This window comes from Macrobrachium nipponense, chromosome 8 (assembly GCF_015104395.2).
Source record: "Macrobrachium nipponense isolate FS-2020 chromosome 8, ASM1510439v2, whole genome shotgun sequence".
NCBI classification, from domain to species: domain Eukaryota; kingdom Metazoa; phylum Arthropoda; class Malacostraca; order Decapoda; family Palaemonidae; genus Macrobrachium; species Macrobrachium nipponense.
Genome location: NC_087203.1, coordinates 38,579,458 through 38,594,702, shown reverse-complemented (window position 1 = coordinate 38,594,702; position 15,245 = coordinate 38,579,458). Strand labels below are relative to the sequence as shown.

The 15,245-nt window shown below is 36.9% G+C and overlaps 1 protein-coding gene across 1 annotated transcript in view; it reads left to right on the top strand.

Moving 5' to 3' along the window:
* Positions 1 to 15,245, top strand: part of LOC135222693 (tRNA-dihydrouridine(16/17) synthase [NAD(P)(+)]-like) — a 160,163-nt gene that overhangs the window by 93,936 nt on the left and 50,982 nt on the right. The window contains 1 exon segment of the mRNA XM_064260877.1: positions 2,651 to 2,763. Coding sequence (XP_064116947.1) covers positions 2,651 to 2,763 — 113 coding nt within the window.

Genomic DNA, 15,245 nt, shown 5'->3' with positions numbered 1-15,245 from the left:
CGTCTATGCGTATTTGACATTTTGACAAGTCTGTATATTAGTAGTCTGTGATAAGATGATTTTCTTGCGATATATTTTTAACAACAGCTCTGGTTTCTGCTTCTCTTTTAATAGCATCTCTGTTTCCTCTTTTTCTCGGTTGAAAGTCTGCTGATTAACCAGTATAAACCTTGTCACATATTCCACATGTCAAATTATGAATACATAGCTGCCATCTAATTCTAAATGTAAATATCTTTTTAAAATTCTAATCAATTGTATTCTAAAGAGGAAAGGAGAGTGTCCCCTTGTCGCATGTAGTACATTTCAAGTGATAAATATCTTATCTGACCCTAATTATCAAGATCTTTTTAAAATAGAATTCTAATCAGTTGTATTTTTTGGAGAAAAGGAGATGGTCCCTTGGAAAGCTAAATAAATTTCATGTACATGCTACTTTTTTTTCCCCACAAGCTTCTCTCTTCTCGCATGGCCCGCCTTTGTCCCCCCCCCCCCCCCCCCCCCCCCCCCCCCCTCGCCACTTTCAACTATTTTTACACCTGTTTCTGTATCCCTACATTTCTGTGTTATTTGCCTCTTGGAGAGCATGGTCCTTCAGTCTCTCGTCGCTGGATTCTATTGCCTTTTTTTTTCTCTCCTCGAAAGGTCAAGGTAGCCGTCACTCACAACCTCCATTTGAAATAATTCTCTCTCTCTCTCTCATCCTCCTTTTGCGCATGCGTCACTCGATAGTCAATAATAAAACGGCGCTCATCTAATGCCCCTTTTATTTCTTGTTCAAACCTTTTAGAGAGAGAAAAATGAAAGTTGCCCCAAAAGAGGAGTAGTATCGTCCGGTTGGAGAGCGCCGTTGAAAAAGACGAGACGAGGGGGGAATTCGCTTCATTTTTGGGATGAGTATTCATTTGCTCAGCCACGCATTTTATTCGTTCACTTCAACCCCTCCCTCCCTCCCTCCCTCCCCTTTTTCCCATTCTCTCTCCCCCACCCCTCCTCCTTCCCTCCCTAAATTTCTAACCTGATAGAGGCTGTTCGCTGATCTCTCGTATCGTAGAGAGGAATGGTGTAGTTGGGTCTTGGAACGGGGGTCGGATGAGAGGCGGTGTTAGGACAGCAGATGATTTTTTAATACCCCACCCCACCCCACCCCCATCAACGTTTCTATTATTTCCAGGTCCCCCTCCCGGGGGACTCTTTCCATTCAAACACCCTCCCCCACCCCCAAGGAAACTTTGCAAAGACTTTTTGCCAGGGTTTAGATTGCTCTGGTAATTGGAAATGTGAATTGTGAGGTGAGGCTCACCTTTTACGCCCTGCAATTGGCACTGGCCTTGGAAAGTGAATGTTGGAGGCACAAGTCCTTCACGCCCTCCACTCGTCAATCTGGTGCTCGTTACATTATGTACCAGACTTGCGAGTTATCCTTCTTACTTTTCGTCGACTTTATTTTTACCTTTGTTGAAGAGGGGTACATGCATGCATGCCTTGAGTCATGTTAGCTTTGTCGAGCTGTTTAAATCTGACACAGTATGAGAGAGAGAGAGAGAGAGAGAGAGAGAGAGAGAGAGAGAGAGAGAGAGAGATACTGACGTTTACAGAGACAGAGAGAAAAATTGATAAATATTCACTGTCGTTTTGAGAGAGAGAGAGAGAGAGAGAGAGAGAGAGAGAGAGAGAGAGAGAGAGATTGATAAATACTGACGTTTACAAAGAGAAAAACTGATAAATATTCACTGTCGGTTTGAGAGAGAGAGAGAGAGAGAGAGAGAGAGAGAGAGAGAGAGAGAGAGAGAGAGAGAGAGAGAGAGGGGCCCTCTAGTAAATTCATGATATATATATATATTTTTTTTTCAAGAATCTTGGCTAAACGTATAAGATCTTACCTAAAAGTAGCCTGATGCAGACTTCATAAGTAGTATAATCATTCTGTTATTATGATTACTTTTACCTTGTACATTTTTCTGTGCAAACTCTTGACTTATCACGTGTTTAAAAGACGGAGAAACGTGAAAGTCATCTGCAGAGAGAGTTGTATTCCATACCAAAACCGATAAATCTTTTAATGACGGCGAACTGGTTAATGACTCCTATATTGATTTAATAACCCAGGGCGGGTCGCCTAAGTCAAATTTAATTGCATATCAAATTCCAGTTCCAAGGAAGGGACGAGAATTGGAACAGGTGCCTCCAGATGAACCTCCAACTTTTTTTTTTTTAATTCATACACATTCTAAAGTTATTGAAACACGTGTTGCTCTTTATACGCGTTCTCACATTAAACACCTGTTGTGCTTATAGGCCAGTTGACCATGTGGCTTCCATCACCTGTAGTATTTCTTGCATCTGCGATTATTACGTGGGCAGCTTAAGATTACATAAACTATTGATATTTTCACAAGTGTGATTGATTGATTTATTTCATCATTAACTTTCTGAAAATGAAGTCGTAACGAATATGGTCATCGAGACCGGAAATAATTTATCTGTACTAAAAAAACAATGGTAAATTTTATGACTAAAAGAATATTCTCAGTCCATACATACATAAATAAATAGATATACATGATTTTTCTTAATTTTTCTGAACTTTTCTTTGCATACATAACCTCATGCATACGTTTTCGTGACTAAGTTATCTTTCACGTTTCAGGAGCTGAGTTATGCTACACCCCAATGCTGCATGCCCACGTCTTCGTCAAAGATGCCAGGTACCGAAAGGAGAATTTGGCTACCTGCCCTGGCGACCGACCTCTTATCGTCCAGGTGAGTTTAAGTAGTATACTATTTACACTGTTCATTACGAATGCGTGAAACCACAATGACGTCATTGTTTATAAAATTAAGAAAATGTGCGTGTAAGGAACCTCCAGCGAAAATGTGTTGGAACTTTAGGAGTTGCATCCAGATACGAAAATAGACGTAGCCTTGAGAGACCGGCGTCGATTATTTTAATTTGACCCTGTGGTAGGGGTGTAAGAATACTACGGCCGTAGGTCCTGCGTGTCGTAAAAGGCGACTAAAAGGACAGTTGCTGCCTCTCAGTCTTACTTTTTAGTAAGAGGCTAGGCCCACCGCCAATAACCGTGGAAACTGCTACCTTGCAGTCTTGCTTTTTAGTAAAAGGCTAGGCCCACCGCCAATAACTGTTGAAACTGCTGCCTTGCAGGTGGACTTTTAGTCAAAGGAGATGCCGACCGCCAATAACTGTGGTTGATGAACCAAGGGCATATGGTCCTAACAACCCCTTTGCCAGATAACAAACCATGCCTGATGTTGGTGGAGGATGATGCCTTTGATAGAAGGTAGTGGAAAGAAGAAGAGTCGATGCTTTTAATCAGTCAGTCATTATTCTACAGGTTTGGGTGATTTTTTTGTATTTGCGAGGAATCATGTATAGCATTAGGTTCTAACGAGTGATTAGCATCTCATATGCAACCGTTGCTCATAATTCTTCAGAAGAAATTTCCCAGAAAAGTCATATTTCTTATCTTACGAAAATCATGTTTCATTTCTTGGCAAAATCTTAATTGATTTCAGCAACATGACAGTTTTCATTAATATCATATATTTTTGTCGCGTATCCGCTCTGTTTTGCGTTTATATATTTAATTAATTAATTAATTATTATTTATTTATTTATTTATTTATTTATTTATTTATTTATTTATTTATTTATATTTGCACAGCGTGGAATACAGTTTTCGCTTATTCGGGGAATAACCCTACAAACTACTTTTTTGTTGTTGTTGTTTTGTTGTTGTGGTAGTGGCAGTTGTTTTTGCTGGGAAGGGGGGGATAGGAAAGGTCCATGGAAGAGCTTAAAAAGGTTTGAAACTGGTGTCTCGCGTTGAGCTAAAGATGCTGGAATTTTAGTGTAGGATATTTATAATGTATTCAAATAAAAAAAAATTAAAAAATAAATAAATAACTTGCATGTTAAACAGTGCAGAAAAATTATTTTTAATAAAATATAATATTTATTTTAATATTTGTTGGTGAAACAAGGCTCTATTTGACAGTAGATTTTAGCAAATTTTAATATTTAGAGACAATATTTCTGTTCATATGATCGTATTTAATTAGTGTCCTTTTTATTTGATCCTTGTTGTTATTATGAGTAATACTAAGTATTAATGACGAAGACCATTTCACATTAAGTTAGGAGTATAATATTTACAGCTTATGCTTGAGGGTAAAATCTTGCATGCGTCCCGAGCAAGCTAGAGGTCGGATCACGCCTTGTTTATATTTACAATTGATGATATATTCATAACACTGACGAAAATTTGTAAGTGATGTGTTTCGAGGTTACCTTAGAAAGACATTATCGACCATGAATGTGTTTGTGTGTGTTACTCTTTGGAATGACAGTGGGTCATTCCATCTGGGTCAACAGTCCTCAGTTGTAGCTTATCCGTATCAACAACACCAAGGCCACAGTGAATGATAACTCTCCCCGGAATGTTTGGAAGTAAAATAGACCGTGAGCGTATTTTGTGTTTGTTGCGCCATTTTATAAAGAGGGTAATTAGTATTGCTGTGGATGATGTTGGTTTTGTTTTGTTTTGTTATATCCCCCGTTTGTATTTGACACAAGTTTTATTTTCGTTTTCCCTCTTAGTTTCTATTTTGTATTCAGTTTTAGTTTACCCTTGTAGTGTCTGTTTTCTGTCTAGTTTTAGTTTCCCCTTTTAGTTTCTATGCAATATTTAGTTTTAGTTTCCCCTTATAGTTTGTATTTAATTTTAGTTTCCCCTTTTATTTTCTATTTAGCTTTGGTTTCCCCTTTTAGTTAATAATTTTTATTTAATTTAGTTTCTCCTTTTAGTTTCTCTTTAGTTATAGTTTCCCCTTTTAGTTTCTATTTTCTTTTTAGTTTTAGTTTCCCCTTTCTATTTTCTGTTTAGTTGTAGTTTCTCCTTTTAGTTTCTATTAAGTTCTAGTTTCCACGTTTATTTCTATTTTCTATTTACTTTTAGTTTCCCCTTTTGGTTTCTATTTAGTTTTAGTTTCCCCTTTTAGTTTCTATTTTCTATTTAGTTTTAGTTTCCTCTCTCAGCTTCTATTCATGAACGGAAACGCCAGCGTGTTCACACAGCGTTATGTAAACAAAATAACATGAAGATTATTATGTTCAAGGTATTGTATAAGAAGTGTTTTGATGACCACCATATCCTTGCTACGCCAGATGACATAAATCAGTCAATCCGTCTTCATGCTGCGCCATTCTTTAGCCTTGCCAATAGCAAATCACCCTTTTTCGAAGTTAATCGGTTTCGTAAAATATAACTCTATGCAAGTTTCCTCTTATCTAAAACCGTTTAACGGGAGAGCTATGGACCAACTCCTTCCTCTTTCAAACTCCCCCTTCCCTAAATCCCCCGCCCCCTTCTAGCTAGGCGGGTACTCTCAGGGGGGGCCTCATCTTTTGCCAGTTTATTGGCACACACACACCCTTTCCATTTCCCAACTTCTTCGTATGGAAATGCCGTTCAAACTTTCCCCCGCACGGAGGAGGTAGTGGTGGTGGTGGTGGTGGCACTCCATCGAAGAACCTCGCGATCCAGAAGATGCTATTGGAGGCTCCGTCGTTGAGGGCGCTTTCCCGCCCTCTTCCCTCGAGAGGATGACCCTTACGAGCTCTTCCACTCTGGAGCCTGATGCGCCCCGAACCAGTTGGATGGAGAGTCGGCAAAGCTTTGAGATGCAGATATGTAATACAAGAGTAAGCTTTGTTACCCGCTATCTTTGGCGCGGGCTTCCAAAAGCCCAGTTTTCCTCTCTTCTCAAAGGCAAGGGTGCGACGAATTTCGGATGATGGCCCTCTCTCCCCGTGTCTGATGGCTTTGCGTGGTTGCGATTGATGGATGATTGCTTATCTAAAATTTCAATGAATTGTGTGTGTGTGTATATATATATATATATATATATATATATATATATATATATATATATATATATATGTATATATATATATATATATATATATATATATATATATATATATATATGTGTGTGTGTGTGTGTGTGTACATATTTTGTGTGTATAGATATACATACATGCAAAATATGTACATATTTTGTATGTCTATTTTATGATATATTTAAATATATATAGATATATATACATATATATATACACACACACACACACCTATATATATACTATATATATATATATATATATATATATATATATATATATATATATATATATAGAAAGGTGAGTGAAAAACTAGGGACTTGGAACAAGTAATTGCGTAGTATATTCTACATTTTCAAGTTCACACTGAAAATAAGTTGACGGACCTTTATATACAACAAACAAAAGGGGGGGGGGGGCGGGGTTACAGTCTGTTAATATGGGCGGCGTGTTCTTGAAGCAAAAGAGACAAGGAGAGAGATCAAGGGACAATCTAGGATGGAGATTAAAATTCCTTGCTGACGTGGCTTCAAAAATAAAGATGGATTCCAACAGGTTCCTTTTGCGGTGATCTTAGACCCTGCAGATTATCGAGGAATTATCCCAGTTAACATCATGGACTTATGTACATGTATGTATATGTACTGTTATGTTTATATATATATATATCTATAGATATATATATATATATATATATATAATTAATATATATATTGTAAAAGGAGGAATGTACAGACTTCATATTTTAACTTCCCTGGAGACAGAGAGTCCAAGTGACAAGACATCTCAGCTTAAGAATGCTGATGTACCTTTTTGGGTGGCGTGATGTACCTAAGCTGATCAATGATCGTCCTGTAGTTATGTGCGTTGGAGAGAAGGTGACTTTGAAACCAGTTGAAAGTAGTTTCAGGGCGTTGACGAAGAGTGTGAATTCATTTGTACGTGTGCGCCTCTTCCGTTCATAATGGCATGCTTAGCCAAAACTATGGAAAGACTTACGGAGAGGTCTGTGCGAGAAAGGCAGAGCCACGATGGCGTATACCAAAAAGTTTCCTTTTGAGAGTGTGTGATATTCCAAGCTGCAGTGGGCGGATTTAGTGGAGGGGACTACGTGTCCTAGTGAGGGGACTGTGTTTTGGAGAAGAGATAATTGGTGTGACTAATTACTGATTAAGACTATTAAAATATAACGGGGGGGGGGGTGGGGGGGGGGGGGGGTTGTCTGTGAGACTTGAACTGTGAGTTATCATTCTATTAATTATCTTGTAAGAACCCGAATTATTCAATTAGTACTTTACTTTGAATAAACGTATATTTGTAGTTTTCCGACTCTGATTTGGTGACCTTAGATAATGGTTAGTTGGGAGGGTTTGCGAGAGAGAGAGAGAGAGAGAGAGACGAGAGAGAGAGAGAGAGGAGCGGGGGAAAGGAGAGTTGGGTACCGAGAGAGAGAGAGAGAGAGAGGGGGGGGGGTAGAGAAAGTGTTACCAGACTTAGTTCGCCTTCCGCTCTTGGCTAAACGCTTACCAAATATGAGAATAACAGGGGGGATGCTCCCGTTGTTAGATATGTATGTATATATATATATATATATATATATATATATATATTATTTATGTATATATATATATATATATAGATATATATATATGATATAGATAGATAGATAGATAGATAGATAGATAGATAGATAGTATAGATAGAATGATAGATAGATAGATATAGATATATATTATTATATATATATGTATATATATGTATATATTGTTTATATATGTTATCTATATATATTTCGTATATATGTTATAATATATCTATATATATATATTATATATATATATGATATTAATATATATAATGATATATATGAAGGAGAGCGAGGAAGAGTGACTGGAAGAGAGGAGAATGAGACGAGAGAGAGAGAGAGAGAGAGAGAGAGAGAGAGATTGATTTTATTCTGTATACATTTCACTATATCTCGGGAAAAACTTATACACCCAAGGGGAATTATTATATAATTAATAAGTGATTTGTCATTAGTGTGATCCGAACTGTTCGCTTGATTGGGAAACAACGTCTCACCACCTCGGTGGCCGCGAGTTCGATTCTCCGCCATTCCACTGAGGCGTCAGAGATGTGTATTTCTGGTGATAGAAGTTCTCTCTCGACGTGGTTCGGAAGTCACTCTAAGCCGTTGGTCCCGTTGCTGAATAACCACTGGTTCCATGCAACGTAAAAAATACCATACAACCAAACTAACAACGTCTCACGATGACTTTTAGAGCATTGAGCCCTCAAGAAAGTTACAGACTGACTTTGTTGCGTAATTCAGTGTTTTTTGTGCTTAAAATAGATGTCAGCTTACCTCATAGCTGAGTGCTAGGTAAGTTTGTAACATGTGACTAATTATGAATTTAATTATGAGTTTTTGTCATGAACACCGTGATGCTTTTTATATTCGCGAATAAGCAGCAACAAGTGTCGTTAATGTCCAATTAACTATATCGCAAGAATAACTTACAACTTATCTGAACGTATAATTAGCGATCCATTGTTTCTTGAGGAAGTCCCTCATTAAGCTATTCATGTTTAAGTTTCTATCACTTTTACACCGCAGACGGGGAAATCAGAAGGATTTTAAACGTAATTTTGAATATAAGAGAGATAAATGTAATTTTTTTTTGCTGCTAATGAAGAAAAAAAATTTCCCTTTAACAAATTGACGGGGAAAGCAGAAGGATTTTGAATACAAGAGAGAGTAAATTTTTTTGTTACTTAAAACAGTTTTGTTTTTTTTAACAAATGGAGAATTTATTAATCTGGGAAATTTGGAGATGGTTTTTTTTTACCTTTTTCAGTAAAGCCCAGAAAGTAATAACCTTACCAATAATGTGTGTGAGAGAGAGAGAGAGAGAGAGAGAGAGGGGATGAGAGGACGAGAGAGAGAGAGAGAGAGAAGGGGGGGGGGGGGCCCGTGGGTTGGTGGGCAGTATGGTTAAATCCTTGCTATCTGCTACAGTAAACACGACCACTGATGTATTCCTCCACCAGTCAACATCCGTTTCACCCATTCATATGATCCAGACCACTCACCTGGACTGTGCATTGGTCCAGAATTTCCCTGGATCAGATTAACTTCGCCTTGACTTTGCGAGCATAACAATTTAACAGCGGTCCTCAGGAGGTACAGTTAAAATGAAGTCTTTCTTTTGTTTATAGTAGGTTTTTACTGCTTGTGGCTTCCATCTTTGTTTCGTTAATTTCGTCAGCTCCTCTATGTCTTTGTATGGTAGGACGAGGGTGGAATTTAAGTGAAATCATAGAACTAGTTATTGTATGGTTGCAAAGATGACCTTGAGATTTTTCGAGGTAATTAAGACTACGGCACACTGTACGTTTATTGTGGATCTGCAGTGAAATCTTGGTACACTTTATCAATGCAGTTTTTATTATTATAGTCTCTATGTAGTTCTCATTCAGGAAAGATTTACATTAATTGTATCTTATGTATTATGCGTCCAGTGTACCTTTGGTTATGTATACATTGACTACAGCCAAATTTTCAGTACATTTTATGCAGGAAAATTAATGTAGAATGAGAGAGCGGATGATTTCTTAAAAAAAAAAAAAAAAAAAAAAAGGAAGTTTCCAGAGACGCCTCTCTCTCCCAGCTCCTCTTAGAATCTGACGCCAGGGATAAAGAAAGGCGTTTTGGATGGAAACCCCGTCTCGTAAGGAGAACAAATTTATCTTTGGTAAACGAGAAGAAATGATGGCTGGATAATTTTGCTCCCGAGTTCTTCCTCGGTGACCTTTCATACACTCACAAACATAGAAACAAACACTCACTCTTATATATGTGTGCATTAATATATATATATATATATATATATATATATATATATATATATATATATATATTTGTGTGTGTGTATATGTATATGTATATATATATATATATATATATATATATATATATATATATATATATATATATATATATATATATTTTGATTCATTAATACCGGGTTTGTAAGGCATTATATATATAAAGTTTCTAGTTACCGTCCCCCCTGCGTAAATGATAATACGAAGCAACTTCTGAGTTACCCAAATTCATGTAAACCGTATTTATAAGTATATTAGGTTGCTAAAGGGGTAACCCCAAAGGTAGATATGAATATTCAGAATGTAGTCACCAGACGCTATTTACTTGGACTATAAACCCGCCAGCGTTGACATCTGGTTACACATTTTGGTCTCTCTCTCTCTCTCTCTCTCTCTCTCTCTGGAAATGAAGAAAAGAACAACATGCCAGAACAGGAAAGAGACATGGGAAAATCCATATTATTACCCATATTAAATGAAGGGGATAACACGCAAACCATCATAGTGATGAATGCACAGGGTTTAGTTACGAGTAACTCAAAAAAGAAAAATTGAGTTCTTAGAAGAACTAACCCAAATTGAAAAGAAAATAGATATAATGAATATAAGTGAAACCTAGTATCCCAAGAGACTGGTAATGATGATCAAATAAAGGGGTTCCAAACTTATAGATCAGATAGAAAAAATAGGAATCAAGGGGGAACCGCAATATATTGGAAAGACAAAAAACAAGGAAAAATATATGAGAAATATAGTAACTCAGAATGTGAACTAATATCGGCAGAATTTGAAACTGAAAAATTAATGAACATAGTAATATATGGAACCCCTAATACTAAAGAGTTTGACACAATAATAGAAAAATTAGATGATATATGTAGAAATCACAAGACTGGACTATTCTCCTATCCGGAGACTTCAACTTTCCTTTCGTAGATTGGAAAGAACGAATAGGATATTGTGGTTGTATCTATACATATAAAAAAAAAGAGAGTAATAGTAGTGCAGGAGATAAGAGGCAATTCGAAAAGCTATTAGATATGCTACTAGAATACAACGTTCAACAAATAAATCACTGCCAAACAAGGAAGGAAAATACTTTAGACTAGTATTTTGTGAACGAGGTGAATTATGTTAAAGAAAATAATAGTTGTTTATAATGCGAGTATTTCAGACCATAGTATCATAGAATTAACAGTCCATTCCAAAGCAAGTGAAAACGGAGATAAGCAAGAGATGAAAAAAGTGGGAAGTATATGGAAAATACAATTTCTACAGTAAAAATATAAAATGGTCAGAAATAAATGAAGAATTAAACAAAGATTGGGATAACATATTCGTAAGTGATGATATACAAGTAAATACGGATATATTATTAGTTTATATAATAAACTAATATAGAGAAAATAGTGGATAAATATATACAGAAGTAGAAAAGTAAACATAAGTCATGCATACCAAGAGACGGAAAGATCTTGTTCCAGAAAATCAGAAGGTGGAAAAAAGGTCTTGCAAAAGAAAAGAATGCATGGAAAGTGATGGAACTAAAAAGTACGATAGAAAATGCAGAACAAAAGATTATACAATCAAAAGAAAATGAAAAACGGGACTTAGAAGAAAAAACCCTAGTAAATATCAAGCAAAACCCCTTACTATTGTACTCATGCGAAAAAGATGAATAAAAGAAGAACAGAAATAGGCCCTCTAAGAAATGAAGGCAGAAAGATATAAGAGAGAATTCACCCCTAGAAATGGGGTTTCATCCAACCTAACCCCCTCCTTTGTAGGGGGTGGGGGTGAGAAGGGATTCCCTGAAACGGAGCTGTTTCTGGCCATGAAATGAGGCGGGTTATTCCCGTAGACTTAGTTACTTTACGAATTTTCATACATAATTTCTGTACAACTTCCCCGGAGAAAGTCGCGAATATTTCAGCTCGGACACAATAGAAGATGAAAATTATCATCAATATCCGCAAGATTTTTTGAATAACTTAAATCCATTGGGACTGCCAGTGCACAAAATAACATTGAAGAAGTACTGCCCGGTTATGTTGCTTCGGAATTTTGATCCTGCCAATGGACATTGCAACGTAACGAGGTACACTGTTATGGAACTAAACTCCCACGTCATCGAAGCAGTGATAGCAACGGGCCCTCTCACCGGCAAACATCGTCATCCCCCCCGGACCTCTGATGCCTTCGGACAACCAGTTTCGTTCCAGTTATGGCACAGGCAGTTTCCCATCAACCTGGCGTTCTCATTCACTGCAAACAAGTCGCAGGACCAGACTTTGGATCGTGGTTGGTGTGTTTCTGCCGTCACCCATGTTCACGCATGGCCTACTGTATGTGGCGATGAGCAGAGCAACTGACTCTGCCAACTTGAAATTAAGTTGTGGAAACTGATAATATTGTGTACAAAGAGGTTCTGTAGTTAGGTATGTATAAAAATCGCCCTTATTTAATATTGTGAACAAATAGTACATATAAATTTTTCACTTCTGCACCCGTATTTTATCACCCATCGTAGATGGGTAAGTTTGCTAGTGAAGAAAAATATTATGAAACATTTTGTAAAAAAATAATTTGTTTAATATAGAACAACATGGTTTTGTACCCAGAAAAAGTACACACCCAACTGTTAGTTCACCGTGAGAACATATATAAAACGGAAAAGAAACAGATGTGGTTTATCTAGACTTAGCAAAAGCTTTTGACAAGGTAGACCATAATATATTAGCGAAGAAAATTAGAAAACATAATATAGTGAACAAAGTAGGAAGATGGATATAAGAATTTTTACACAACAGAAAACAGATAGTTATTGCAAACGATGAGAAATCGGATGAAGCTAAGGTAATATCCGGTGTGCCACAAGGTACGGTGCTAGCTGCATTGCTGTTTGTTATTATGATTGCAGACATAGACAGTAATGTTAAGGACTCGGTAGTGAGTAGTTTCGCCGATGACACAAGAATAAGTAGAGAAATTACTTGTGATGAAGATAGGAACGCGCTACAAAGAGACCTTAACAAAGTATATGAATGAGCAGAGGTAAATAGTATGGTGTTCAACTCTGATAAATTTGAATCAATAAATTATGGAGATAGAGAAGGAAAGCTATATGCATATAGGGGACCTAATAACGAGACACATAAGGGCACCTAATAACAGAAGAATAATAGAAGAAGTTAAGGATCTTGACTACTGGAAAGACTACAATTTTTAAAATTATATAGTCTAGAAAGGAGAAGAGAACGCTACATGATAATTCAGGCATGGAAACAGATAGAAGGAATTGCCGAAAACATCATGGAGCTAAAAATATCATAAAGAGCAAGCAGAGGTAGATTAATAGTGCCAAAACTATACCAGGAAAACTAAGGAAAGCACACAAGACATTAATACACTTCGCACCAGCATCAATAATGCAGAGTCTATTGAATGCGTTGCCAGCTCATCTGAGGAATATATCAGGAGTGAGCGTAGATGTGTTTAACCCTGTTAAGATTAAGCTCGACAAATACCTAAGGTGCATCCGAGACCATCCAAGATTGTAAGATGCAAAATATACCGGAAGATGCATTAGCAATTCTCTGGTAGACATTAGAGGTGCCTCACACTGAGGGACCTCGGGCAACCCGAACAAGATGTAAGGTCTGTAAGGTAAGGTCTCAGTCAACAAATCTTATGTTAGTTACTGTAATGAAACAAGTATGGGAGCAAGATGTGATTTCAGAGAAAGAAAGAGAGAATTGACTTGGATATTCTGTAGAATTCAAGTCTCCTCCTCTCTCTCTCTCTCTCTCTCTCTCTCTCTCTCTCTCTCTTCTCTCTCTCTCTTAATTTAATATTGTTTGGGCCAAAGTGAAACTGTCTCCTCAATCCATTATATTTTACATTAATTTTATAACTAAATATGACGTGAGATTTTGACATATTTTGGGTATTTTCACGGAACAATACTTTAGAACGAGATGTTGGTTTTGGCCTAGAAACTATAATTCAATATAATACGTTAAGAGTTGACCGTGCCAATACCCTTTGAATGAATAAAATTTCGCATCTGCACTGAGAAACATTTGCTAGAGAAGGGAAGGGGGGGCGGCGGAATCAAATGTATGAAAGATAATACGAATGGAGGTACAATAAGAATGAATGAAAGAAGTTGCAGCCAAGGGCTGAAGAGACGCTGCAAAGAACCTTTTAAGTAATGCCTACAGTGTAACCATGTGAGGTGCACTGACGGCACTATCAACTACAGGGGCTGCTCTTGGTGTGAGGGCAACTTGCTTTCTTCATCAGTGTCAAGTGGTTGTCATTTGCTTCTCTTGCAAACGGACGACCTTTACACGAAGGCTTTTTTTTTTGCAAACACTCCATGGCTATGGAATATTCCATTGATTACTGAATGTCGAGTAACTCATAAAATTCCGTATCTTTAGAACTGAAGTATTTAATTGGGGACTTGATGAGGGTAATTTTCCGCGCTTAAAGGATTTGCTTGCTGCAGGCAGGCGAAGAAATGAATCTTATTTACTCTTATTTGCTCTTTCTTGAATGCAATTTAGAATATTTATTTTTAAAATTCATATCAAGTGGTTTACTTTCACTCTGCGTTAAATGCCATTTCTGAGAAAAGTGGAGTATTCAGGCTTTATGGGTCAGATCAAACATTAATTTTTTTTAGACCTTCATCATATACCAATTTTGTTTTTTATTTTAGACCATCATAAATTTTTTTTAAGACTTTCATCACATACCAAAGAGAGAAAGGATCATATTACTAATTTGCTCTCATTTCAACTGTTAAAAAATGCCCGTTGAAACCGTTCAGTAGAAAACGTACATTGCAACACACATGGAATATTAATATAATCGTTAATGTTTTTTCGTGCGCCAATGCTCTTTTGGGGGTGGGTACGGAGCGCTTAGCAAAATGATGTATATCGTAAAATTATTATTTTTTTTAATTTCTTTTCAAGGCGAGGCTAATGGAGAAAACCATTCAAATTAAAGAGAAGGAAAACGAGAGAAAAGGCTTCGGATAAACGGTTAATTATGTTGGTTTTGATGCATTATTAATATGCAAATGAGACCTGCTAAAAATGTTGTAATTACACAACGGAGTTTTTCCCCCGTCTCCAAAGACGTAAGCCCTTTAACTGACGCAATATTCATTTGTTATTCTTTTGAGCCCTCTGTCGTTGTCGATTAGTACTAAGATTTAGCAAGCCTTGTTCTTTCTCAAGAACGTTTCCCTTTCAATGCTGTAAATCGATGTTTTCTATTTAAGGATTAACGTAACTTGACATTTTGTTCGTTTGTTCTTTAGGTTTTGTGGCTTGATTTCAAGTTTTCCGACTCCCTGGTAGTGTGCCGCCGAATTTTCTTTGATGCTCTTTTTGTTTATTTAATTTAATTTTTTCTTACT